Source organism: Manis javanica, chromosome 9 (genome assembly GCF_040802235.1).
Source record: "Manis javanica isolate MJ-LG chromosome 9, MJ_LKY, whole genome shotgun sequence".
NCBI lineage: Eukaryota > Metazoa > Chordata > Mammalia > Pholidota > Manidae > Manis > Manis javanica.
The window spans coordinates 106,228,804-106,254,956 of record NC_133164.1 but is presented as its reverse complement, the minus strand read 5'-3'; the positions used below and the strand labels follow the sequence as shown (position 1 = coordinate 106,254,956).

Below are 26,153 nucleotides of genomic sequence, written 5' to 3'. Positions count from 1 at the left end.
TTAGATAAGTCTTTCTGAAATAATTCTTTAAGAAGCATTAATTTTAGCCAGTATGCTTCCATAACTCCAAAATTTAATCTAACCTCAGATTGGCAAACTTTTTGACTTATTCTAGCTGGGTGACATAAGGGTATACATCTACATCCAGTATAAATATAATGTAAGCCATGAATGTTCACATGTAATTTAAACTTTCCAGCAATTACATTTAAAACGCAAAAATTAAATAAGTTAAATTTTAATAATATATATTTAACCCAATATGTCTAAAATGTTACTCTTTCAAAACAACCAATGCAAATTTTATAAATGTGATATTTTAGATTTTTTTCATATTAAGTATTAAACCTCCTGTGTGTATTTTACATTTATTTACTCTTCGGTTTGGGCAAAGCCAAATTTCAAGTACTCAATAGCCACTGTGGCTAGTGGCTACCATACTGAACACTGCAGATATAGGCAATGCTACTAAGGGTATTTCAAGAACTCTTTGATTGGAATGGGGGAAATACAGTGTTTCCAAAAAAATTTTCCAAAATTGCTCTAAGACCATTGAATTATGAAGATACACAACAAATCATATTAAAAATGACAAAATTAATCAAGCTCTTGGCATGATCTGCAATAAGGCAGTGATATGTTAAACCTATTACTGAACTGTTCTTGGTACTTAAATGTTGTATTCAATAATAAAACATGCCACTGGAAGCAGTAACAAGTCATATCTGGGAGTTCTGAGCATTTCTGTGAAGAGCCTAGACTGAACTACAAGGCAATTAGTCCCCCTGAAGAATGGAAGCAGTAATAATTATTTTTATTTCCCTGCAAGGACGTAGGAGAAGACTGAACTGAGACAGTAGACTGAGGGTTAAGATCAAGTAAGCGATAACAGGGAGTAGGAATTATGTACCGAGTGTGATCCTTGGCATAAAGGTTAGCATAACTCACTGAGATTGGCTTAAGCTCAGTAACGTAAGGCTTTTTAAAGAACATCATGGCTATGTTTTCTGAAGTAGTAAGAATTTTAACTCATGAGAGAACTGTTAAAATGCAGTTGACTTTCAAATAATATTTTTCCATTTCATGAGATTATCATAGCTACTCTTAGTTGACACACACACACACACACACACATTAGCATATGGTTGGAATGTCATGCTAGGTTCAGAGCCTAGCTCTGATACTATTAATTTTATTACATCTAATGTAGGAGTTGGGTTGAGCCAGAATTCTTCCTCACAGATGATATTTCACAGGTACAGGGGCTTGCTAAGGGCTGAAGTTGAAAGATTTTAAGGTGATGACACACAGCTTCTGGTAGAGGTTGTAGCTGTTAAAATTAGTTGAGATATGTTCATCAATGTTCAGGAGGAAAGGGTCATGGGATTTTTTATCAACTGAACGTCAAACAGTAGAAATCTGAACATGTGCTCAATGTCAGTAATAGTTCTCACTGGCAGATTCTATGCACCCTGTTACCAGATAATTCCTTTAACTTGTTATTTCCCTTAGGGCCATCGAAACAGTTTACAGTCCTCAGTATTCAGAAAGCACTATGTCTTCTGGCTTGCAAGACAGGGTGAGAATTCTGGAGAGAGGAAGAAGGTAGGAGCATATCAAATATGATTTTAAGGAACCTAAGAATATTTCTTATTTTTCTCAGCTTGAGAGACAATGACTGAAATTATTTTTAAAATAAAAAGTAGCTTCTTAATTTTTAAAGTATGTATTAGTTTAATATGTATTAAATATATATATATTTAATTACTGGAAAGTTTAAATCACATGTGAGCATTCACAGCTTACATATTTTTATAGATATATGCTTCATAGTTTGCTCAGTGTTTATCAGATTACTTGGGTTCTTAATAAAAATCTGTGTGATCTGTAGGGCAATGTATATACTGGGTTGAACAGTGTCCCACACAAAATTCATGTGTGACACAGAAAGGCCTTTGCAGATATAACTAAATTCAGGTAAAGGCATACTTGATTAGGTGGGCTCTAAATCCAATATGAATGGTGCCTTTATAAAAAGAGGAAAAGAGACAAGGACACAGGGGAAAGGCCATTGTGAAGATGGAGGCAGACACGGGGTAATGTAGCTACAAGCTAAGACGTGCCAAGGACCACCCAAACCCCTGGAAGCTGGGAAGCAGAAAGGCAGGATTTTCTCTAGAGTCTACGGAGACAAGATCAGCTAACACCTTGATTTTTGGACTTCTAGTCCCCAGAACTGTCCGAAAATACATTTTTCTGTTGTTTTAAACCACATAATTTGTGGCACTTTGGCATGGTGGCCCTAGGAAAGTAATACAGGCCGTATGATCCCTTTTGTTAGACAGGGAAGTAAGACTCGGACAATGGAAGGCATCTCCTCAAAACCAAACAGCAGATTATAGGGAATACCTTAGTCTAGAACCCAGGTCTTTTGCCTATTGGTTTAGTGTAGGATCCATTTTCAGGTAAAGAAATCAGTTTTGCAAGCGGAATTATTTAACATAACCCTGGATAAGGACCCTAGCTAGAGGCCTAGTGACCCCACCAGGGTAATGACCCATCCTGGGACTGGCTTGAGTCTCTGATCCTGAGTTTATTCTTTAAAAAATTCAGTCATTGGAATTAGCTACCTCAAAGGCACTTTATGGATTTAGCACTACGTTTCAGATCATTGGCTACACATTTTGGATTCTGGGTGCCCTGAATTAATATGGGATATAAGATTCTCCAAGAGAGAGAAAAGGGTACAAAAAAAGGTTTGTGGAAAGCTATAAGGCAAACTCCTCTCTAATTCTATGCTCTTTGCATGGGCCTTTGCTGCTGCTGGTAAAATTCTGATGTAGTCTCAGAGAAATAAGGTGATTCAACCTCTGGATCATCCCTGAATAGACATCCCATTAGAATTCAATCTCCTGTTTAATGAACACAGGCAAAGTACGTATCAGCAAATAAGCTGGAGCTGGGCTAACATTTGTGTTGGCACTAACTTGCCCCTTTTGGATGAATTCCTCAGAAAATCTTGGCAGCTGGAAGACTGGGCTGCAGATCTGAGGCCTCCTTCCAGTCATTTCTTTCTGGTATCAGCCACATCAAATGACACTTCACTGGCCTGCCAGGAGGCTTCTAAGAAGGAGGCATCTCTATGATTGACAAAGTTTGGAGTGTTTTCTGTGCATGGCACCATAACATACCCCTGTAGTGTATTCACTAGGGGGCTGTAGGACACAGATGTGTTACAGTTTACAACACGGAGAATTCTCCCACATTCTTCCAACAACTGTTCAGCTTTGCCGCTACAAGAAGCCACATACTGTACTGCATTGCTATTAGCCTAGTAGTATGTGGCATTTTCTTATATTTTTATATTCAAAATACTGGGCACCTTTTTGGAGCTCACAGTCTAATTAAAAGTAAAATGTGTATCTATTTAACAGTCAAAGCTAACAGTTAAAAATGAATTCTTGATTTGTCCCACATACCCTGCAAACCAACCCTTTCCTCAGTTTTGTGATTCTAACAAATGGTCCCCAAATTTACCTAGTATCTGAGGCCTAAAACCTAAGAGATGATTTACCTCCTGACTTTTCTCCCAAGTCTTGTCCCTGTTTGCAGAAAGTATCCTAAATTCTACCAGCTCTCAACACATCCACAGCTTCCACCAAAACTTGAGCTATCAACATCTCTTGACATTAGCCTCCTCTCTGGTCTCCTTGCTTCCATTTGAAAAATAAAAATTCGATCATTCCAGTCTCTCCTGTGCTGATGGCATCACACTGAGAATTAATTAAGTCCCCCTTTCTTCCTGTGGCTTCCACAGCTCCTCAGCACTGAGCCCTGCTACCTGTCCACTCCAGCTCTTCCATCTCTGTCTTCCTCACTCTGCTGCAGCAGTGTTCTTGCGCTTCCTCTCCAGCTCCTTGACACTTGTTATTTTCTCTGCCTGAAATGATTTCATCCAAGATCTTTGCTGACCCCCATCCAGATTCACTTAGATGTTCCCTCAAATTTCCCTCCTTCAGAAAGGCTTCCTGACTTTTCTTTCTAGAATCATCCCTATCTTCCTCATCCTATATTCCCATAAGCTGCTTTATTCTTCTGCATGCTTTATTTTTGTTTATTGTAGCTCTCTATCACTTAAATATATACCTCATGAGGATAAGAATTTTGTCCATCTTTTTTACTGCTGAATTCCCACTGCTGGGAAATATAGGATAGCCCATTCAGGGTACACAATGAATATTTGTTGAATGACTGTTGAATGAATGAATGACATGATATAGTTCAAAAAGACTTGGAAAGAAAAAATTTTGAGAGTAATAGACTGATCCATGTGGTAAATTAGCCAGAGTAGGTTTACTGATCTCAGAAATCTTAAATAAAATCTTAAAATAGAAAGAGAAGTGATTTTTTAAATACCCTAAGGAAGAGCTTTTCAAACATGTGTGAAAAGCAAAGAAATAGAAATGAACAAATTATGAACAGTGTTAAGGAATATGATTACAGGAAGAACCATTAGAATCTGGCAATAGAGGAAAGCATGCTTATAACAGCTAGCATTATTATTATCTGACAAAGGGAGAGAGAGCAGGCCAAGTATTTACACTAATTACCTCATCTAATCCTCAGAATAATCATCTGAGAAGGTACTGTTGTGTCCCATTTTACAGATTTTCTTTTAAGCTTTACAGCAAGCTTTATGCCTGGAGGATATTTCCATTCAACAATTGAGGAAACTGGTTTAGCGAAGTTACTTAGTCCGGCCAGCTAGTAACAGCTCCCATTTAAAGCACTAGTGTGTGTCATCAGCCTAAAATCTCTCAATTTCAACACATGACAATATCCTGTACCTGTCAAATGTTCTGTGAGCAGAAATTCTGGCCCAACTCAACTCCTTTACTGGATGTGATTTGGGGCTTCCCAAGGTGGAAAGATTGGGCTGAAACAGTACAGAGTTTTCATAGAATAGGAAACTTGTTTTTTCTTTTCTCCTCCTAGATATCTTCCTGCAAAGCAGAAATGATTTCTTTATTAAAACAATATCATAATGCAGGAACAATGGAGTCAGAGACCAATGAGGTCACATGATTATCCTTCTGAGTATCACACAAGATTGATCATACTTTAGAGCAGACAGAGTATAACCTGCAGCTAAAAGAATCCATAAAATAGTGAAATGATTTAAGAAATGGATTTTACTTTATGTTGGTTGGATATCACATCAGGTCAGTTAACTATAAATGTCTTGATGTGATACTTTCTAAAATACGTTATCATATTTCATACTAAAATACAACATATGTGTACATATGTGCATTATATAACATATATATACATTAAGTTATATAGTACTTACTAATACCTTACAAGCCTTAACTTTAGGTTTACAGGTATATTTTTATCAAATAAATCATCCCTAATTTCTTTGACAGTTTCCTGTCTATCTCATTTTACTTTCTATCTCCAGCATGGTATAGAAAGCTTGGCATGCAGTAGATGCTCATTAAATGCTTTTGGACTGTATGGACAAAAAAGAGCTCTCAAGATGAGAGTGTATAAATACATATGTGCAAAAACACTCTACTCTCTTTCTGTCTTTATCCTTGTCTAGTCATGTTCACCAGCAGTCCACAGACCAGATATACCTGAAGGAGTCTGATAAAAAAGCTCAGCTCAGCTGCTTTGTCTCTGGAGTACAGCCTCATTCAGCAGCCACAGCATGATGACAATATCCCTAAAGATGCTCAAGCTCTATTTTGCTCTAATTCAGTTTAGCAAGCAGACTACTTTCATTTTTAGTAGGGTCCATAACTAAAGGAGGCAAGTAAAGCCCCAGCAAATCTACTTTCGGAGAAATTTCTTTATTTCAGGCTAGATGCTCATGCTTCCCAAACATTTCTATTATTACCTTTCCATGGCTTCTTTCTTCACACTCTCTAATATCAGTGAGAAATAAGTAACTCTTTTTCTATATAATTTCTTACCAAGCAGATAGCTTCTGTACATGTTTGGTTATGCCAGTGGAAGAAGCCTGAATGATTCTTTGTGATCAAAGTAAAAAAGAGTAACAGTGAGTCAGCAGAAACTTTTTAGGGGCATTGCTTATGCTGTACCACTGTTTGACCCGAGCAACAAGTACTCTTTGCCTTTCATCTTTAATTGCACACAGAAAGATACTTAATGTTCCTATAACCTGAGAAAATATTTAAAGAACTTGAAGTAACTAACCAGAGAACATGTTCAGATCTAGGTTTTCGGATCTTTTAAAAATAAATCTTCTATACTAATTCAATACATAAGTAACTTTTCAACATTCCAAGGGGACTCACCTGTCACGTAAGTTTTTAAGCGACTTCTGCCTAAAGCACTTTTCATTAGACTACTCGTTCCTTGGGAGTCAGGACAATATCGGACTTGCTTTTGTATGCTTATGTCCAGCATAGTGTCTAGCTGGGTGGTGTCCCACAGAACTTTCTGAATAAAGGAGATGTTCTCAGTGCTGTCCCATATGGTAGCCACTAGTCACATATGAACGCATGAAGTGTGGCTAATTAGTCGAGGGACTGAATTTTTAGCTTTTACTTTTATTTCATTTTGAAGTGCAGTTTACAGTTGAAATGGAGCTAGTGTGACTGAATTTTAAATTGTATTTTACTTCAAACATTTAAGTTTACATAAACACATATGGCTAATGGTTACTGTACTGGGCAGAAAGGTCTAGAACTTAGCATGAGAATAGTTTCTGAGTGAATAAATGAATGAAGAAAGTGCACTCACATTTGCTTTGAATTCTTCTAAAATGATTAAATAATCCATCCACCCAAGGCTACCTCTAATTCTTCCACTAATATAGTCATTGTAAAAGTCATAATACCTCGCCTAATCGACCATTAAATCCAAATGGATTCCTTAAAGCCCTCCCTTGCTCAGCATGCTATACCATAAACTTTTTATATCCCCTATTTTGTATTTATAATACCTGAAAACATGTTTTTCAAAGAGAGACTTCTTAAATTACAGCAGCATCTGTATGCCAGCAAAAAAGATGGAAGGTCAGGGTTTTTCTTTATTTCTTTCTACTGTTAATCTATAGCCATGAACATGACCACTGGACCATTGCTGATGGGCTCATGATCAACTTCATCACCACAGTCATCCCAAATAGTCACTCAAAACTGCAGTGCAGTTAATAATTGGAAATCAGTTCAAGTGATAAAATAAATGAGCTGGACAGAACTGTGATTTACTTGGTTTGCTTAATTTATAGAATCATGATGAAATAAATATAACTGATATTTATTATCTCTGCCACACATTAAGTATGGATCAGATTCTACCAGCAAATGTTAACCAACCAGCTATTCATAAAATGGCAATGCTGTAACACATTTTATGGGATACTGGAGTGTTTTCTGATCATAAGACCTCAAAATTTAGTTAGGATGTCTAGATGTACATTAGGCAAAACAGAGGACAAACCAGTCTATAAAAGGCTGGTGAATTACAGAGAGAGGATAACTAGAGGGCAAATAATAAGTATATAAATGACTGATTGCAGTAGTAACCAAGCCAGTTGCAAACTGTCAATACGATATTACAGTAGCCTTATTACTGCAATGATGACTCTACTGAGTATCCCACTTTGTTTGTAAGGGCGGGACAGCTGGAATCATGTTTACTGGTCCTGTTAAGGACACTCTCTATTGAGCGCTTACTAAATAGTAGGTAAGACTCAAGGGCTTCGCATATGTCACCACGTTTCATCTCCATAACCTAGGAAGAGGACGAGTATATCCTACCTCCAACTTCTACTTGAGGAAACAGAGGTCTCAAGGATTAAGAAGCTTTCCCTAAAATACAGCAATAATGTGTGAGGATGTATTAGGAGACTTCTCAGTTCTCTCTGTAAAAACTATACAAAGAGAGCCTTATTCGAATTTAAAAAAAAATTCAGGGAATAAGGAAAAAACATAAATATGTCTATTTCTCTAGATAATATATTCTATTGGGGAGTTGATATCAGTCATCCTTTCAGTGTACAGAATATAATGGACTAAGAATATTACTTACAACTCCTAAATATAAAGGGTTTTGTGGATAATTGGGTTGTGGTCTAGTAAATAGGCTTCCCATTTTAAATCAAGCCTCCAGCCAGTATGTGGTCCATTTTGGCATTCTTCATGATTAAACTGCCTTAACAGCGTCTTAAAAGACCCCAAATAATAATTCAAAAATTCTCCACATGTGGTATGAAAAGATTAGACATGTCTTAAGCAGACAGGCACTTAAATCCAGCTGATAATACAGTGGAGAAATTATACACCATAAAGGCAGGGGGAATGAGCAAGGGTTTAGCAAAAGGAAGATACAATCAGGGGATACAAACTTCCTGTAAATCAAGCCTTTCTATTCTGGGTGATTATTTCATAAATTGGATCTTGGGCTGTTGATCTCTTTAAATGATTACTACAAAATGTATGCACTTTTAGAAACAGTTGCTGGCTGATTTATATTTCAGACATATTTTCCATCAGTATTTATTCCTTAAGAATATGGTTTTCATAATAGAGTTGATACTTTGAAAATAATATGGAAAACATGAAATTCAATTTGTACAGAAGCTATGTAATTTTAGTGTACAATTACTATATTATATTTAGAAAAACAGTAATAAAAGGAGCAACCAAATGCATACCCAGCTGAGACCCATTTTCAAAAGATAAGATCATTTTATCAGGGAGAGAAATAATGATGGAAATGTCCACTCTTCCCTTTGCCTCTGAAATTCTGAAATTCTAGCCAAATAATAAAATTAGCATTTGTACTTCCTCTAAAAACATAAAAGATGGGTTTATAAGAAGTCTAGTGAGAGAAGGGGACAGGAGGGAAGAGAAAGGAAAGGGCGGGGGCAGGAAGGGCAGGGAATGGAAGAAATGGAGCACAGGACCACTAGGATATTCCATTTTCCTAAGCAACTGCTGTATTATTGAGCAGGCCTAGGGAAGATGAAGTGTTCCTTAGGCTAGAAATATTTTTAAATTACTAAAATGGCATTTTGTGTTAACAGAAGATAAAATACACATGTAGTATCTATTAGTCATGATAACATAATTAATTTATCCTAATGTCTGTAATAAAAACAGCAAGTGAGCTACACAGTGCTCTTAATCTCAATGAACTGGAGTTGGCTAACTGTTTTGCACAAGTAAAGGATTTATCTAGGCTGAATTGTTCTGATCTACCTATCTACTTAGTAAGAGGTGAATTACCCAAGGCAATTCTCAATGAAACAATCAGATCACCATGTAAGTAAACAATAAATAGGCTGCGGGGGAAAGAATTCTTACTCCTTCAGTGGTAAGAACAGAGGTGAGTTAATAATATAATATTATTATTAAAGGCCAAAATATGGTTATCATTCTATGGTCATTATTGCTATCCTTGAAAAACATTCAAGGCTCCTTCATGTTACCAAAGCAGAAGGTCTCCATTTTCATTTTCTAGAGAAAAGATAACATATGAGACAACAATACCAACAAGCAGCATAGTTTATTCTGTTAGGCACTTAGTTTTTATTCTGTGCCTATGGTTATTTTATGCTAAGTTTTAAGCAATCAAAATGCTTGCAGAGCCCAGATTCCACTGAGGTCCTCTGCACAAATTCTCAGACTGCTTTCTGAATGAGGAGGAAGAGATGGTATACAAGAGGACTTGGCCGCTATCTTTGTAAAATAACACCTTTCTGAGGAGGCAGGCATAGTATGATTTAGGCACAAAAAAATAACCAGATACTATGCCTTGGCCAACACAGGCAATGAGCCAGCAAGCAAACCTGTGACTCAGATGGTAATACTTCATTTAACAACTTCTTACAAGTTGCTTACTGTACTTGTTTTGATGCCGGGGTTCTTGTTCATGGAGTTGAATTAACTTTGCAAACACTCAAGGTAGGAAAGCAAGGGAGAGGCTTTTATTTAGAGACAAAGCGTAGGACAGAGCTCCTGGCTCATGCCAGGAGGGTGTAAGAGAGTCTGTGGTTGGGCGTTGTCTAGGGGTTTATATCTTTTGGTTTAACTGAGTGTTTAGTTATTATTGGTCCCAGCCTGAATGCTTTAAGCCTTTTTGTTTTAACCAATCCTGCTGAAAATTGCCTATATTCCTAATTTGGTATTTTTATCCTTAAGAATTTGTATGACTCTGACTTTGCTTAATGTTTAGCACAGAGTTTCAGTAGTTTCTCTGCACATTATTAAATTGTTCTGACCGTAATTATCCTGTTTTGCTTCTTTTGAAGGCCCTCACACTAGTCTGTCTAAACCCATGTTTCCTGTTTCATTATTGTTACATAGAATATTTGCTTCCTCAGAAGCTTCTGAAATCCATATTGCTGTTACTTCCATACATGCATTTTTCTAAACATGTCTCAGATATCATGCAACAGTATTGGCAACAGGGAAGATATTCATTAAATGTACTCATAAATTGAATTACGCCATTGCTTTATTTTATAAAGGTAAGGCCATATGTGAGATACAAGTAGTAATGGACTTATTTTTTTTAAATGAATGATAATAAAATGGCAGAAAATTTTGTATCATGAGTAACTTTTTTATGAGATGAGACATTATTATTCACTGTCAGAATGTAAAGTACTTTCTTGTCCCTTTGCTTAGAAAAGTCAGCATACAAAAATGAATTAAGAAGAAAAAAACCAGTAATGAATCTTTTCATATAGCATTAGAAGTCTCTTAAAAAAACCAAAATGTCAGACACAGAAATATTTTTCAAATGTATAGTTTTGGGGCTTTATAAAAGTAGAAATTACTGAAGCATTACTTTAATGTCAAAGAACATTCAGCTGCTTTACTTTGTAATCATATAGCTTAATGTAGTGATTTCAGTTGAAGAATAGTGAGATTGCCCAGTGGAGATTAGTTGTTTACATTTCTTTAGGTTCACTTATGGAAGCTCCTTGGGGCATTCAGAGCATGTCTGAATTCTTCAATAAGTCCCTATATTTAGAAGCCCTATGCCACTGTTCTTTTACACGTTTAATGTTACATTCTTGGTAGACAAACTTGGAAAATTTGAAAAATCTATAGAAGAGATTGAAACCCGATGTTGATGATGAAATCCTAGCAGGTAGAGTAAGTCACTTACTTGGGAAGTGAATACGTAGATGGCCTAGGCCTTTATTGTTGCTAATTTGCCATTTTGGAGACATGGCCTAAGTGGGGAGGTCATTTTGGTAGGAAGCTATCTTAGGCTTATAAATCCCTGAGTTAAGCATTGTCTGAGGAATAGGCTTTTAAAAATTCACTTTAATAAAATATCTGTTTCAGCATCTATTACAAATCTAAGACTAGTTACAAAGCAAATAGCTACTGCAATAATAAATAGAAAGCTACCTTTTCACAGGAAAAACCTGGTTTCAAATTATCTATTTTATTTAGTTTCGGCCTGTGCTCCTTAATAAATGACTCAATAAACAAATATGTTGCTTCAGAATCTTCCTTCCATTCTGCTACCTCAAGGAATTTTTATGAAAGGATTCAAGGGTATTGTGGAGAAAATAAATACTTTTTAAATGCTGCTCTTTGATTCATACTCACACTCAGGCTGAGTGGCCACTTTGATGGGTTGAGAGCTCTCCCCTGGTCCCCACTCATTGTAGGCCACAACTCGGAAGGTGTACATGGCTTCTGGCTTCAGGTTTCCCACAGTGAGCTGAAGGGACCCGGGCTGGGATGTATTCAATGCTCGTTCCCTGGGAGATAGAAGTTGGAGGGAAAGATTATTCCAACATGAATACTTTTAGCCAAAACCTTTAATTAATGTGCAAGAGCAGAGAGGTAGGTAAACCAAAGGTTGCTTACTCATCTAACGCTGACTCTGCAAGGAAATCAAGACCTCTGAGGCTTACCATGGGAAGTAAACTGACCGGAAGGGCCAATGCAGAAGTGTTTGCAGGGTTACTGGGGAGTTCAAGTTTATGTCAGTCCCACAAAACTCACAAACTAAAGTCTCTTCCCTTGATACTCTACAATTTAGAATTCCAAACTCATGACAGAAAACTATTAAAATAAGAAGAAACATCTGGAATGTAGACAGGAAGATACATTTCGTAAACATCAGGCTAATGACAGAAATCAAGGTTTCAATTATTTCACAAATCGGTCTCTGTTAGTATTGCCAACAAATGCATTTATGCATTTTCTCTCATTGTACAAAAGGAAAGGCAGATGCTAAGTGTTGATGTGTATGGAGCTTGAACTCCTGTGGTTCCCTAAGTGCAATTAGTGAAGGGAAGTAGATATTCTTGTACGTGAGGAGAAACTGCAACACATGACTCCCTCTGCATTGTTCTTCAATTCACATGTACATGGGACCAAATCCTTTCCCAGTCAAAACTGTCCTCAGTGGCTTCAAACAAATGAATTAATCTGCTGACCCTGGTGGGATTTACAGTATGTATTAAGAGAAGACAAAGCCTGTGGATATGGATGCTGATATATAAGAAACAACAACTATAAAGGATTAAAGACACACGATTACAGACATTTATATCCTCATTGGCCTCATATAATTGATTGCATGGGTTGAAGAAGGAACTCCTAAGTAACTCAACTGTTTCTTGAGGTTTCTGTTTCTGGATACAATCTCTTGTATCTCAGTGGAATTATATGTACATTTAAATTTTGCCATTCCCCTTTATTTTGTTTTGGGCGATGTTGAAAATGAAACCTGTTTTTCTGCCAGGGCAAATCAGGCTTCTAAAGAGGGAAAAAAAGTTCTAAGGGCATGAATGGTGATTCCTGGTCATGTAGACATTCTTAATTTGACTGATGTGGCAGAGACTGGCCGGCTCAACCTTAAACCAATTTCTTCTTCATGGACCAGACTGTATTTCCCTGACCCCTCTGAAATCTGGATGATGCCACATGAGTAAGTCTAACCAATGAGTCTGAGCATATACAATGTGTGCTGATTCCAGGCTTGGCCTAGAAAAAACCCACACACATAGTATCATGTTCTTTTCCTCCACCTGTAGGCTTGAGATAGAAGCACAGTAACCTTGGAAGTCATATCCCCATGATGGAGGAGAGCTGGGGGAAGGACCACCTGCCAATCAGGAACATCCTTTTTCTACTTTATAAACACAAATCATTTTGAGCCATTATAAATTTCAGGGCTTGTTTGTTATAGCAGTTAGCATTATTTTATGTAGTACTGCTAATAATTAAAAACATGAATGTTGGGTATTTACCAACAGCCCGGCCAGATGCCTCTTGCTCAAGTTCTCTCCTGTGACTCTGAAGACATAATGACCCTTCAGATCTACAGGGCTCAGAGTCATGGTCTGCGGCAGCAGATACCTTGTCAGACAAAGCTTCATTACTTCACTTCTTTTCCCCCTGAATGGTGCTCAGGCAAGTCCAAGATAAGTTGACTGAAATAAAGGGAGCAAGTCACCTGTGCTTTCTAGGATCCATTTACTATCAATTCATTCACTGAAAACTCACACAGAGCATAAATATACAAAGTCTGTCTCCTCTTGTGAACTGAAAAAAATACTGTAGGTAACTTGCCCTCTGACCTCACATGGAAACAGAGAAGGGTTTGTAAATAAGAGGCATTTATTTCTTTCTTGTAACGTGTAGCTTTAGGTCCTTTTGGGTCACCAGGTTGAAGTTTCTAAGGAAATAACTGCCATGTCATAAAAGCATGCACTTTGATCCAATAACAATAATGTTACTTCTTTTCTGAGATCAGTAGGTGAAGTCTTCCAAAGCACTGATGTGTTTTGAGGCACGAGGTCGAACATGACGGTGTAGAACACACCCTTGCACAAGTTGCATTAAGACAGGACCCTCAGTAGGTGTATTCTCCTGTACCTGGAACGGGTCCCTACTCCAGTTTGCACTTGCAATGCACTGCATTATACTAATAGCTTTCCCTACTTGTTCATTACCGGTCTTCCCAGTTTTATCTTCTACTGATAGATACTCTTCTAACATGCATGATCTGTTAACTCCATGCCCAAAACTGTACTGGCAGCGCCTCTGTGGTTATTAGAATCTCAACTCCTTCAGGCAAGATCCAAAGACCTTCAAAAGGTGGTCCAAACCTTTTCAACTGCTCTGCAATGAATGGCCCTGCCCCACAAGACCATGTCCACCTTTGCTTCTCTGTCCTCTTGACTTACAGTTCTTTCTCAGTTTGGCAAAAGCTTGCTCATTCTTCAAATCCAATTGAAATGAAATCTCTTGGCTGGAGCTTTCCTACCTTTATGTCCTTTGATTACAGCAGTATTAAATACTTCCTCTTTTGTGCTTTTGTTGCTTTTGGTTTATATATTTATTTCAGCAGGTATCATATTGTATTAATAGACATGTCTATCCCTGATTCATCTGTGAAGTATTTTAGAAGAAGCCCTACTCCATTCATACTGTACTGACACTAAGCATATATACCCACTCAGTATAAAGAACGGCTTTGTTGCTGGTACTCCCAGATTTTTTTAATGAGTACATAAATAAGCATGAAAACTTTAATAGAATAATTGCATAAAGCTTCACATAGTGTGATCTCCAAAATGCTTAGACAGTAGATTCTATTCCATGGTCTATCTCAGCTCAGCTGGATGGCCTTTGGTTTGCCACTTCACCTTCCTGGGTCTCATTTTCATTATTTAAAAACTTAGAGAGTGGGATCTACTCAAGGAAGCCTTTCTAATCTAACATTCTTTATTGGGAGCAGAAAATCACCGATCTGTGTTGCTGTTTTTGTTGTTTAACTGAATTCAGCACTTTTGTATTTACATTTCAGAAGTAAGCACAGTTTAAAGATTGAGCATGATACTGTTTCTTAGTGGACCATTTGTAACAACATGTCTTTAATATACATATTAAGTAAACACATATTATCTTACCCAAGTGCACCAGGGTGTTAACATTTAGTTACCGCTGTGAGGTGAGCAACAGAAGCTCTCTTGAGGTATCAGAAGCATAATTAATTGCTTCAAAGGTAAAGGTTATATTAATGTTCCTTTGTAAGGAAGGAGCTATGTTATTTTTAATGGAAAGATTTTTAACATCCCCTTGTTATCCATTCCACTTTCATTTTTATTTCTTTAGTGAGAGCAGGAACAGTATGATAATGTGAAGACTTCAAAACTGAAAGTTGGTGTTTAGTGGAATAGGGTTCAATGTGGCTGCAGTGAACAACCATCCAACCCCCACACTCCTCATTATCCCAGAACCAAATGATCTGGAACTAGTGCCATCTTCAAGGGAAAGGAGGTTCAGAGGTGACATGCCACCAGATAAAGCATAGGGAGTAATGGACATCATCCTCTTGGTCAGGGTATTTCCACTAAACTTTGGTTAAAAATTCTGTTTTTATCTTGAATTGTTAAAAAGCATTGTCTGAGGAATAGGCTTTTAAAAATTCACTTTAATAAAATATCTGTTTCAGCATCTATTACAAATCTAAGACTAGTTACAAAGCAAATAGCTACTGCAATAATAAATAGAAAGCTACCTTTTCACAGGAAAAACCTGGTTTCAAATTATCTATTTTATTTAGTTTCAGCCTGTGCTCCTTAATAAATGACTCAATAAATAAATATGTGACTCAGTTCAGGGTCCTTTACTTGTTCTATTTTGGGGGAAGGATTCTCTAGCTGTAGCTATCTTCTATATGCTGAAAAATTCCTGGTAAATATCTCTGGCCCAATCTTCCCTGAGCTCCAAGTTCCTATTTTCAAGGCCCTACTTGACATTACCACTCAAATGTTGTAAACGTATGACAAATACAGCATGTCTGAAGCTCAACCCATGATCTTCATTCTCAAACCTGGATCTTCTATACCACCTTATTTTCAGCAAGTTGTTCCATCATCCATCCATTTATGTAAGCCAGGAACTTAAGAACTAACCTTAAATACCTCCTTTGTCTCACCATTAATGTCCTGACAATTTTGCTTCCTAAGTATCTCTAGAGTCTGTCTCCCCTGCTCCATCTCCACTGATACAACCTTAGTCTGATCCACCATCATCTTTTGCCTGGACTTCTGGCTTCTGGGCGTCCACCTGGCTGACCTCCGGCTCTAGCATTCACTCTCTAGCCATTGTCATCTTTTCCAAATATGAATCTGATTATGGCATAGATATCCTACACATTTCTTAGCTTCTCTCACAGAGCATGTTCCTTGCCTTTAGAGCTCTTAATGCAGTGTGTAGTCATCTATTAATCAATGGAAGGATCCTTCCAGCACTACTAAACTTCTCCCTAAGAGACTATTGGCTTCACTGTTATTTCCAACACAGTGCTGGACACATAGTCAAATCAGCTAAGTAACTATAGCTTGTTGAATGAGAAGTAAAACATGTCCTATACATACATAAAAGTTTGCTACCTTGATTTATGGTAAATAAATGACACAAATCAGCTTAGCCACTAAATCAGAAAGTTACTGGAAAGAAGCCTGTAGAAGGAATCCATGTCATAATTCTGAAAATAACAAGAAAGCTCTCCCAGGCCAATCCACTAACTATATTAGGAGGAAGCTGGTAAGGCAATTGAGAGCACCTGCTTGGGAGTCAGGCCCACACTAAATCCTGGTCTTACCACTTCCTAGCTGTATAACAGAGGTGTAAACTTTTTCATGAAGCCTCACATGGATAATGTTTTGTTGTGAGAATGAAATAAGATAATTTACCTAATATAGTCTGCTTATCTGGCAAAATAAGTGCTCAGTAATTTACAATGAGTGGTCCATTATTTCCAACACAGGGCTGGACACATAGTCAACTGACAAGTGAATAATGGGTCATTCATTTAGATATGGCATTAGTAGATGGCAAGTTTTATTTTTCAATATGAAGTAAGTCCACTGGAAAAATTAAGTCACTATTGTCTCACTCAATGATCTCAGAACATCTTGAGGCAGAAAGCACAGAACTTTTCATTTTACAAAGAAGCATAGTGAAAGGAGGCTAATGGTCAAGGGTTAAGCCAGGGCTAGAATGTGGTGCTTCGGCTTTTGCATCTTGTTCTTTCTCCACCACTACACCTTCCCTCCCTCATAACAAGCTTCGTCAGCTGCACAGTCCTCAACTCTCAAGAGCAAGGAGAGAATATGTAAACACCATGTTACAACTGTAAGCACCATGAATTCTAAAATGACTCCTCCATGTCAATCATGGAAAGGTGGCCTCTAATCCTGAGCAATGAGCAGAGGTTTTCCAAGGCAGCATGAAGCAATGTAAAGCATACAGTGCTGCAAGTTGGAAGACCCAGCCCAGCCTTTGTTCTGCCACAAAATAGGTGCATAACCTTGAACAACTCAGAGGCTATCTTGGAGCCTTCTTTGCTTCATTTGCAAAATGAAGATACCAGTCCCTTATCTGCCTACCTCACAAGGTTACTGTGAGGATTACATTGGATGATGCTCATGAAAGTGTTGTAATTCTCTCGTCTGAACTCCTGCAGTACTTTATATGTACCTCTCTTAAGAAATACCTTTTACTTTGTATGGTACAGTGAAGAGATCACTGGACTAGAAACCTTGCATTTAAATCTTGCTTCTAATATTTACTAGTTGTGCAGCTTCTTAGGCATGTTTTTTTAGACTTTCTGAACAGAGCAAGGCATGCTCATCTGTAAAATAGAGATTATCATACCTGCTTTATCTGAGGATCATATGGTATACTGTTTGTGCAGGATATAAAGTCCTCTTTAAATATAAATTGTGGACACCTGTATTCCACTGATTTTCGTTTCCAACACACACAATAATTTGCACATGGAATTAGCTAACATGAATTGAGTGCTTTGGGGGCACCAGGCAATGAGCAAATGCTTTAAGCACTAAAATGTTTAATATTCATCCCACCCTTACATGCCAGGTATTATTATCATCCCACATGAGGAAACTAAGGTGCCAATAATTGGCCCAAGGTCACACAGTTAGTAAAATTTGGAGCCAGGATTGCAACCCACGTGGTTCAATTCCATAGCCACATGGCTTTAACCTTTTGGCTGCACTGTGTCACACTCCATCAGTAATTTTAGATTATTAAATGAGAGGTAAAATATGTTCTATACATGCATAAAAAGTTTGCTACTGTGATTTATATATGGTGTCCTGCACATGGGTTTCAGCCCCAGACCAGTTCACTATGGATTCAACATAACCAAAGAAATGCCAGTAGAACATTCTTGGGGTGAAAGGGTTATAGACAACTTTATTCCCATGGTGGCAGGTCAATCACTAGAATCCTGTCCACTCAGAGTGAGTCTGCATGCAGCAGGCCGGTCTCTGCCTCTGAGCCTCTCTATCCCTGCAGCCATCTCAGTCTCTGTTCTCCATGCTGCCACCACTCCAGCCTCTGCTCTGCTCTCCTGCAGCCTTGCAGCTATGCCACCGTGTTGCCCAGACCACTGGGCAGAGCTCTTTATACAGAGTCAATAATAACATATTGCCCACATGTGTGTAGTGAGCTAGCCAACGAGGGACATGTGAGAATCCTGGCCACAGGAACCTTCACTTTCTCCACATATGGTAAATAAATAACACAAGTTAACTTAGCCAATAAGTCAGAAACTTATTGGAAAGAAGCCTATAGAAGAAATTCATGTCCTAATTCTGAAAATACCAAAAAAGTTGGTTTTCTCCCAGGTCAGTTCACTAGCTGGTGTGGCAACTGAGAGCACCTGCTTGCGAGTCAGGCCTGCATTAAATCCTGGTCCTACCACTGATTAGCTGTGTCACAGAGCTGTAAACTTTTTCTTGAAGCCTCATATGGATAATGTTTTGTTGTGAAATAAAATAATTTATGAAAGGTACTTGGTCTGGTTATCTGACAAAATAAGTGCTCAATAGATGTTTTCGCACATCTGTGACCTTAGAAAGGCAATTTACTCCTCCCCCTGAGCACCTGTCTCCAAACACGTAAGTAGCAAGACGTTGGATTAAGTAGCAGGAAGTGGGATTAAGTAGCAGGAAGTGGGATTAAGTAGGAGGACGTTAGATTAAGTAGGAGGAGGTTGGACTGTGATTCCAAAAATAGCTTTCAATTTGAATCATTTTTAGGTACAAGTGGGGGATAGCTGGATATCTGTGAAGCCATTACATCTCTTTGAATTCTGGCTTTCAGGGTCTGGGATTTGTGCTTTTCTCTGACTTACAAAATGAAGGCACTCAAGGGGTTGAATAAAAAATGTGAACTATGGCACATGCATTATTGACGCCGTTAACCAGTCAGATGGATTAATTGTCATCTGAGAGGAATTTTCCTGACAAAATCATTGTTAATTTGAAGCAAATGTTAAATCCACTACCTTTTAAAAAGGTGTTGGGTTAAGAAGCCAAATAAATCTATATGAGCACATAATCATCCCAGCTAACCACTCAGAGACATATAGCATGTATTTCTTTAGTTGAGAGTTGGAAAACAAAAAGCAAACATGTTTATTGGAATCAAATTTCAAGACCAACTTTTTTTTCACTATTAAAGAAAAAGATTTTATTGAACTGCATTCAGCTTATTCATTCTCCTCAGTAACATGTTACATTGGTTAAGGAAAAATCTATTAAGAATATCACATCCGTCTCTCTGCCACCTTTATCATATCAGTTCCAGTCAGTAAATGCCTACAGACATCATGATACTAGACATTTGGGTATGGAATTATAAATAAGACCTAACCTCAATCATCAGGGAGGGAAAGATACATGTAGTCAAACACAAAACCAAACAAAAGATGGCAGACAAAGGAGAAATGAATGACTTCCACCTGGGTGACTGTGGAGAGTTTCCCATAGCAACTGACATTTCAGTTAGGGCTTCAATTCAGCAATTTTTTTGAGTGTTTGCCCTGTGGGTTGGATATTGCTCTAGGTGCTGAGAATAGCTCAGCGAATAAAACAGATACAAACATCCCTGCCCACATGAAGCTTATATTCCAGGGTGAAGAAAAGGAATTCTGGAAATAATAAGTAGAAAGTAATAAAGCTGTTGATATTATAAGAATGAAAAAGGCCTCAGGGAATCCTCAGGATCAGGTAAGATCTCAGGGAGAAGGTGCCATTTTGGCCAACACTTAATGGAAGACAGAGAATGAGCCAATTGTATCTCTGAGGGGAGAAGCATTCCAGGGAGACGGAAGAGCAAGTGCAAGGTCTTGAGGGAGGAGGATTATTGTTATATTTAGAAAACACAGGAAGCCAGTGAGACTAGAGGGGAGTGGGGAAATGGGGAAATAGTGAGAACGGTAAGTGATGAAGACAGGAAGGTGACAAGGGGCCAGATCAGGAAGGATTTCTGCCTATTCTGTGAATGAGATAGGAAGTCACTGGAGGGTCCTGAGGCAAAGGAATGACACAATCTCACTTATGTTTTATTTATTCCAGCTGCTATGGTGAGAATAGACCTGAGGTTATTGCAATAGTTCAGATGAGACATGATGACAGTAAAAGGGGGCAAGAAGTGGTAGGATTCATTCTGTGTTTTATTTTCATTTATTTGACATTAACTTTTTATTATGGAACATCTTAAACAATAGAAAATTAGAATCATATGAAGAACCACTTTATTTACTTCATTCAGCTTGAAATATGAAATCATGGCCAACATTATCTTTTAGCAAACAGCAGGTATCATGTTGTTTCACAGATTCAGGATATATTTTGACAGTATTACCAAGACTTGATGATGGATTTGGTATAGGGTGAGAAAAAGAGAGGGATTAATCATTACTCCCAGGATGTTGGCCTGAGTATTGAGAAATTAAGACTTCACTGAGATGGAAGAACCTCTGGAATGATAAGATATTTGGAGAGGGGATAAAGGAAAATAGAAATTTGGTTTTGTTTATAAGTTTTTGATGCTAGTGAGAAATCAAAGTTGAAAAATCAAGTAAGAATTTGGATATATGATTCAGGATTGCAGGTAAAATGTCAGGACCAGAGTTACAAATTTGGAAGGCAATCCCAATTTCTTTAATGCTGCTCGAGATTATGTTAATTACATGAAATATGTAAATACTTAGGAATTCAAAGACTAGTCAGCACAGTCACATATTTCCTACCAGTTATATTCAGCTACAAGTAAGTACAAGTAAAGAGTAGGTAGAAAATCACATTTGCTTGAGTTGGTTTTTGCCAAGAAATTAGTATGAAATGAGAGAGTAGCAAGCAAAACATGGGTGTGTGTCAGTGTTGGTAATAATTGGCCATGAGATTTTAGCTGTTTAACAAGTGAAGGGAAGCATGAAGGATGAGGGGTAATGTCAACCTGGTGTCGACAAGGACCATGTTAGGACCAGCCAAGTGGGTATCAGTGATTGATCCATGGCTTGAAAGATGAAAAAGATTTCAATAGATGAAGAAAGAATAAAATGGTTTTTATAAGTAGAAAATAGTGAGAAGTATGACAACAAGTTGTTCATACAAAAACAGCAACTCATGATTATTACTACTACTATTACTGCTCCCACCACCACCACCACCACTACCACCCTTTGAGACTTATTTTCAACCTCTTTTCCATATTGTCTCTGAGCCCCCATTATTCTGAGCCCCTCCATCCTGCCTGTGTGCACTGACTGCCCTGGCTGCTTTCCTTGAATTCTTTCCATTCGTTCCCTTAACAGTCCTGAGAAGCAGACTGTGTCTTCCCTTTGTCTGTTATAGCATAGAGGTTGCTACAGTTTTTACATAATTAAATATATAAAAGGTATACGTCTGATAAATAGTAGCACCTATTTCAAATCCAGCTGTTTGGATGTAAACAGCATATTTTAACCATTATAGGTTATAGTGGTTATATATGCACTCTACTTACATATATATTGGAGATAGACTTCCATTCAAAGGAGTTTGGAAGTTATTATGTGCATGGTTTTATACAGAAATTTTATCATATTTAAGTTTGAGAACATTCACATTTTTTTTTCAGTAGAGTGAGTGATCCAAAAATTGTATTTCATAAAGATAAGTAGACATAGTGGGAAGGATAGATTAGAAGGTGAAGAGCTGTTGTCAGAGATCAGGTAAGTGATGATGGAGATAACAGAATAAAGGGAGCATATGGCTGAGCTGTGGCCGAGAGAGACCCGACAGGCTTGACGAATGGCAGTGCTGAGAGGCAGGCAGAAATAAAACATGACTTGGGTGTTTTGCTTGGTCAACAGGATGGAAGGTACTAATATAAACCAAGAAAAGAGGAAAATATATTTAAAGAGCAGACAATGAGTATGGTTTTTGGCAGGTTGAATTTAAGACGCTTCCAAGAAACCCATATGGATACATGAAGACAACTGGGCAGAATTACCTGTGGTTTCCACAGCTGCATACACTGAACTCCAAAGAACTCAGGAGACTTACTAAGGTCACAGAGTTAAACAGCTGCAGAGGTAAGACTAAAACAAATGCCTGCTTCTTCATGGCACGGATGATCTTGGGAAACAGGCTATCTGAGTATGGGTATTTCTTTCCTTTCATTTTAAAGTCAGGTCAACTTGTAAAATAAAATACAAATGTAAAAAGGGTGTACTTTAACTGTTGTTGTGAACTGGAAAGAAGAGCATTTTGAGACACAGCACGATAAAAACTGTAGCGTTCCATCCAATTATTGCACAAACACTATCATAGTCAGCTCAAACCGTACTGTCCCTCTCAAATCCCAAGCGGTTCCTGATTTGAGGGGTTCCTAAAGATTGCTATGTATTTAAAGCACTCACAAGTTTGAGAGACTAGACTAAGCCTCCCACTTAAATTCCAGCTTCCCCCCATGTGCTCTCTACTGGCACTTCAATAGGCACCAGGACACTGTGACAGCGTTATGCATCCTGTCCATTCATCTCCAGAAGAATGAATGATGATATCCAGGGTTAGTGTGACCTCCCTTCTGTGAACAACTGGGTCCCGCAGGGCACTTGTCATTTCTCTCTGTCTCTCCCCTTCTTTTTCTCCCTTTCTTTCTCCTTCTCTCTCTCTACATCCCCCATGCCACCACCACCCAAACACTTCATATATAGAAATGCATAAAACAGGTTACGTTTCCTTTGGCTGGCAGACTACAGAAAGTGAATTCGGTCCTCATTCAAGGGTGAAAGAAGAAGCTGCCTCCTCCCAGACACCTGTGCCTAGCAATGGGTGTGCACTTGAGACTAGTTATATGTAACAGGAAGTTTAATATGAAGAAAAGATGTGGAAATCAGGATGCAGCCAAGTCAACAGGTATTTTATAAAGACCCTAGCTGCCCCCTCAAAATACTCAGCTACCAAAGGAACCTGATGACAGTGTTCCCTCCCTGTGTGGGAGGCACAGGAGGCCTGTCAGGTACACTTGTAAATGGGTGTTCTTGTCTATAGAATCTTTGGATTTGGCAACACAGTGTTTTTCTGAAGCAAACTGAGCTTTCACATACTGATCTCTTTGATCACCTTTAACTGGCAATATAGAAATCCCGAAAGTTGATGAGGAGGAGAGAAGCTTACAAGATGTCTAAGGAATAGAACAGAAAGGTCCATCAAGAAAACTTCCTAGCTTTCTGATTCCTTCTAAGCAAGATGTTTACAGAGTGGCTTTATGCTTTCATCTTAAATAAAAATGTTCAAACATTAAACATGCTTAAATTCAAAAGTACTTGTTCTAATATCAGTAATTACAGATATAAAATAATACCAATCACGTTGGCATTTAATAAATATTACAAAATTCCATTTCACACAATATGGCAAAATATATATTGTGTGAATAACCCTTCTATTATGGCATACCTAAAATGCTGGTGAATTATTTGAAAGTCTCTTTTATTTAAAAAAAATTTTTTTTATCCGTGAACATGCTAGCAGTAATGAGAATTATCATAGTGTTAAGGCAGACCTGTGGAGCTGGTAAATTTGCCTGAAGGTATTTTCCCTCCAATAGATGTCTAGAGTTAGGATTCTTAAAAACCAACAGAAGAGAATAGGAAACAAAGCTTTCAGGTAAAGAAGGGTGTAAGTTCTGATTAGAGAACCTTCCATACAGACAGGATCCTGAAAGCAAACCTCAGTGGGTGAACTGGAGAATGAAATTACTCTCATGAGAGAACTGGAGAATTTACATGCCAGTCTCAACCTTGGTTTAGTTCGGAAGAAAAAAGAAAATCTCTCTCAGAATTTCTCACCACTAGTCTGTTTATGCATTTGAATTGATATGTTAAAAATGGCTGAAAAGCAAATGTTATCACATTTAATGGACTTTCCAGTACCCAGTAAATTGTTAGTATGAGACCCGAATGGGCCAATAAACCTTAATAAAAAGTTTGCTTTATGTGATCTAATTTTGGTAAAGCAAACCCTCCCATGAAAATGTACTTTAAACCTTGGCCTCATAAATTCCCTCAGATAAATTTTTAAGGACTGGAGTTAAGAATCAAGAATAACCCAAATATAGGAGGAAATAAGCCACTTTGAGGAAGAGTCAGCAGAAACAAATTGCTGAATCAAACTCACAAAGACTACAGATAGAATGATTAAATATGGAATATAGAATAAGTAAATTCAATAAATTTAAAGAAATAAGAAGATGTATTACACAGCTTATTCCTGTAAGAGAGTCTGGAACTTACATAATATCCGCTTTACATTTATAAATCACACTTTATAGTCTTAAAATCATGAAACATTTTAGGGGGACATTGTTGAAAAAATAACAGTAGATTGTAGTCTTGAAACCAGACACATGCAGCTTCCTTTTGCCTAGAAGTGAGGAGAAGCACAGGCGGTCTCCCTAATACTCAGTGCTCTTGAACGACCTTTATACCTGCCAACTGATTTAATCCTAACGAAAACCTTGCAAGCTAAGCATTATTATTTCCCCCTTGTGAAACAGTAAAGTGAGGCTCAGGGAAGTTACATAGTTTTCTTAAGGTCACGAGATGTCAGTGGCAGAGCTGAGATCACAACCCAGCCACAGTGGTTCTTTCATACCCCATTTGATCCACATGCAGCCCAATTCTCTTCTCTATCACTTGGAAAATCAAGGAAATTAAGAAAATATATATTCATAATGTGGTGGGGGTGAACACGGGGAAGGCAGTATAACACAGAGAAGACAAGTAGTGACTCTATAGCATCTTACTACGCTGATGGACAGTGACTGTAATGGGGTGTGTGGTGGGGACTTGGTAATAGGGGGAGTCTAGTTACCATAATGTTGTTCATGTAATTGTACATTAATGATAGCAAAAGAAAAAAGAAAAAGAAATAAAAAGAAAGAAAGAAAATACATATTCATGTGCTTGTATTTCCTCCAGAAGGTTTTCTGAAATGGTTTCATTTGATTCTATAAACACTGTCACTTTAAAATACCGCACAGGCCATGGAAATATATTATCCTCATTCAGTAATGAGTGAAGAGTACAAAGTAGAGACTCCACGTGGTCTCCAAAGCCCCTGGTCAAGATCTCCCGCAGCCACCACTGTGCACAGTATACTCTAAAAAGACGGTGGATTAGGCTGGATTTTCCTGGTAGCACCTACCTGTTGTCACCTTCTCTGGAGAAAAAGACCGTGAAGGTTTGAATGTTCCCTTTTGCTTCTGCAGGTGGGCGCCAGCTGAGGCGGACAAAGCGACTGGAAACCAAGACAGGGACCACATCTCGGGGAGCAGAAGAGAGGACGCTGGAGCTCGGCACAGCTACGGAAGAAGGAGAGGAGGCCGTCAGAGGTGCTGGTGCCATGGAGGGAAGGGTGCGGGAAGGCAAAGCAGACCCATTAGCAAACATGGAAGGGAACATTCACACAGGTGCTACGAGGAGGAGGAAAGAAACTGGGGAGAGCAAAGAAAAAGGAAATGGAATCAGAGGTATATTGAATTTCCTTGGGGGTTACAAAAGGGTGGCTGACTAATAACATACATAATTCTACTTCATATTTGGCCAGGTTCTATTACTCATGGGCTCCATGGCAGTAAGAAAAAATGTTCTGTTTTGGCATGAAACAGGGAAACACAGCCATGAACTTACACATATCGATAAATACCTCAGGTAACCAATCCGTTATTACAAACCCTTTTCCCCCTCAGATCCTGTGTATGCTGTTTTAGATGTCATTTGGAGGAGCTTGTGCATGTTTTTTCTAAGACCACAGAAAACTA

The 26,153-nt window shown here is 38.1% G+C and overlaps 1 protein-coding gene across 1 annotated transcript in view; it reads right to left on the bottom strand.

Moving 5' to 3' along the window:
• Positions 1 to 26,153, bottom strand: part of DCC (DCC netrin 1 receptor) — a 1,116,938-nt gene that overhangs the window by 318,144 nt on the left and 772,641 nt on the right. The window contains exons 8-9 of the mRNA XM_037016530.2: positions 25,538 to 25,694; positions 11,610 to 11,764 (exon numbers count right to left, since the gene is read on the bottom strand). Coding sequence (XP_036872425.2) covers positions 11,610 to 11,764; positions 25,538 to 25,694 — 312 coding nt within the window. The remainder of the gene's footprint in view (positions 1 to 11,609; positions 11,765 to 25,537; positions 25,695 to 26,153) is intronic.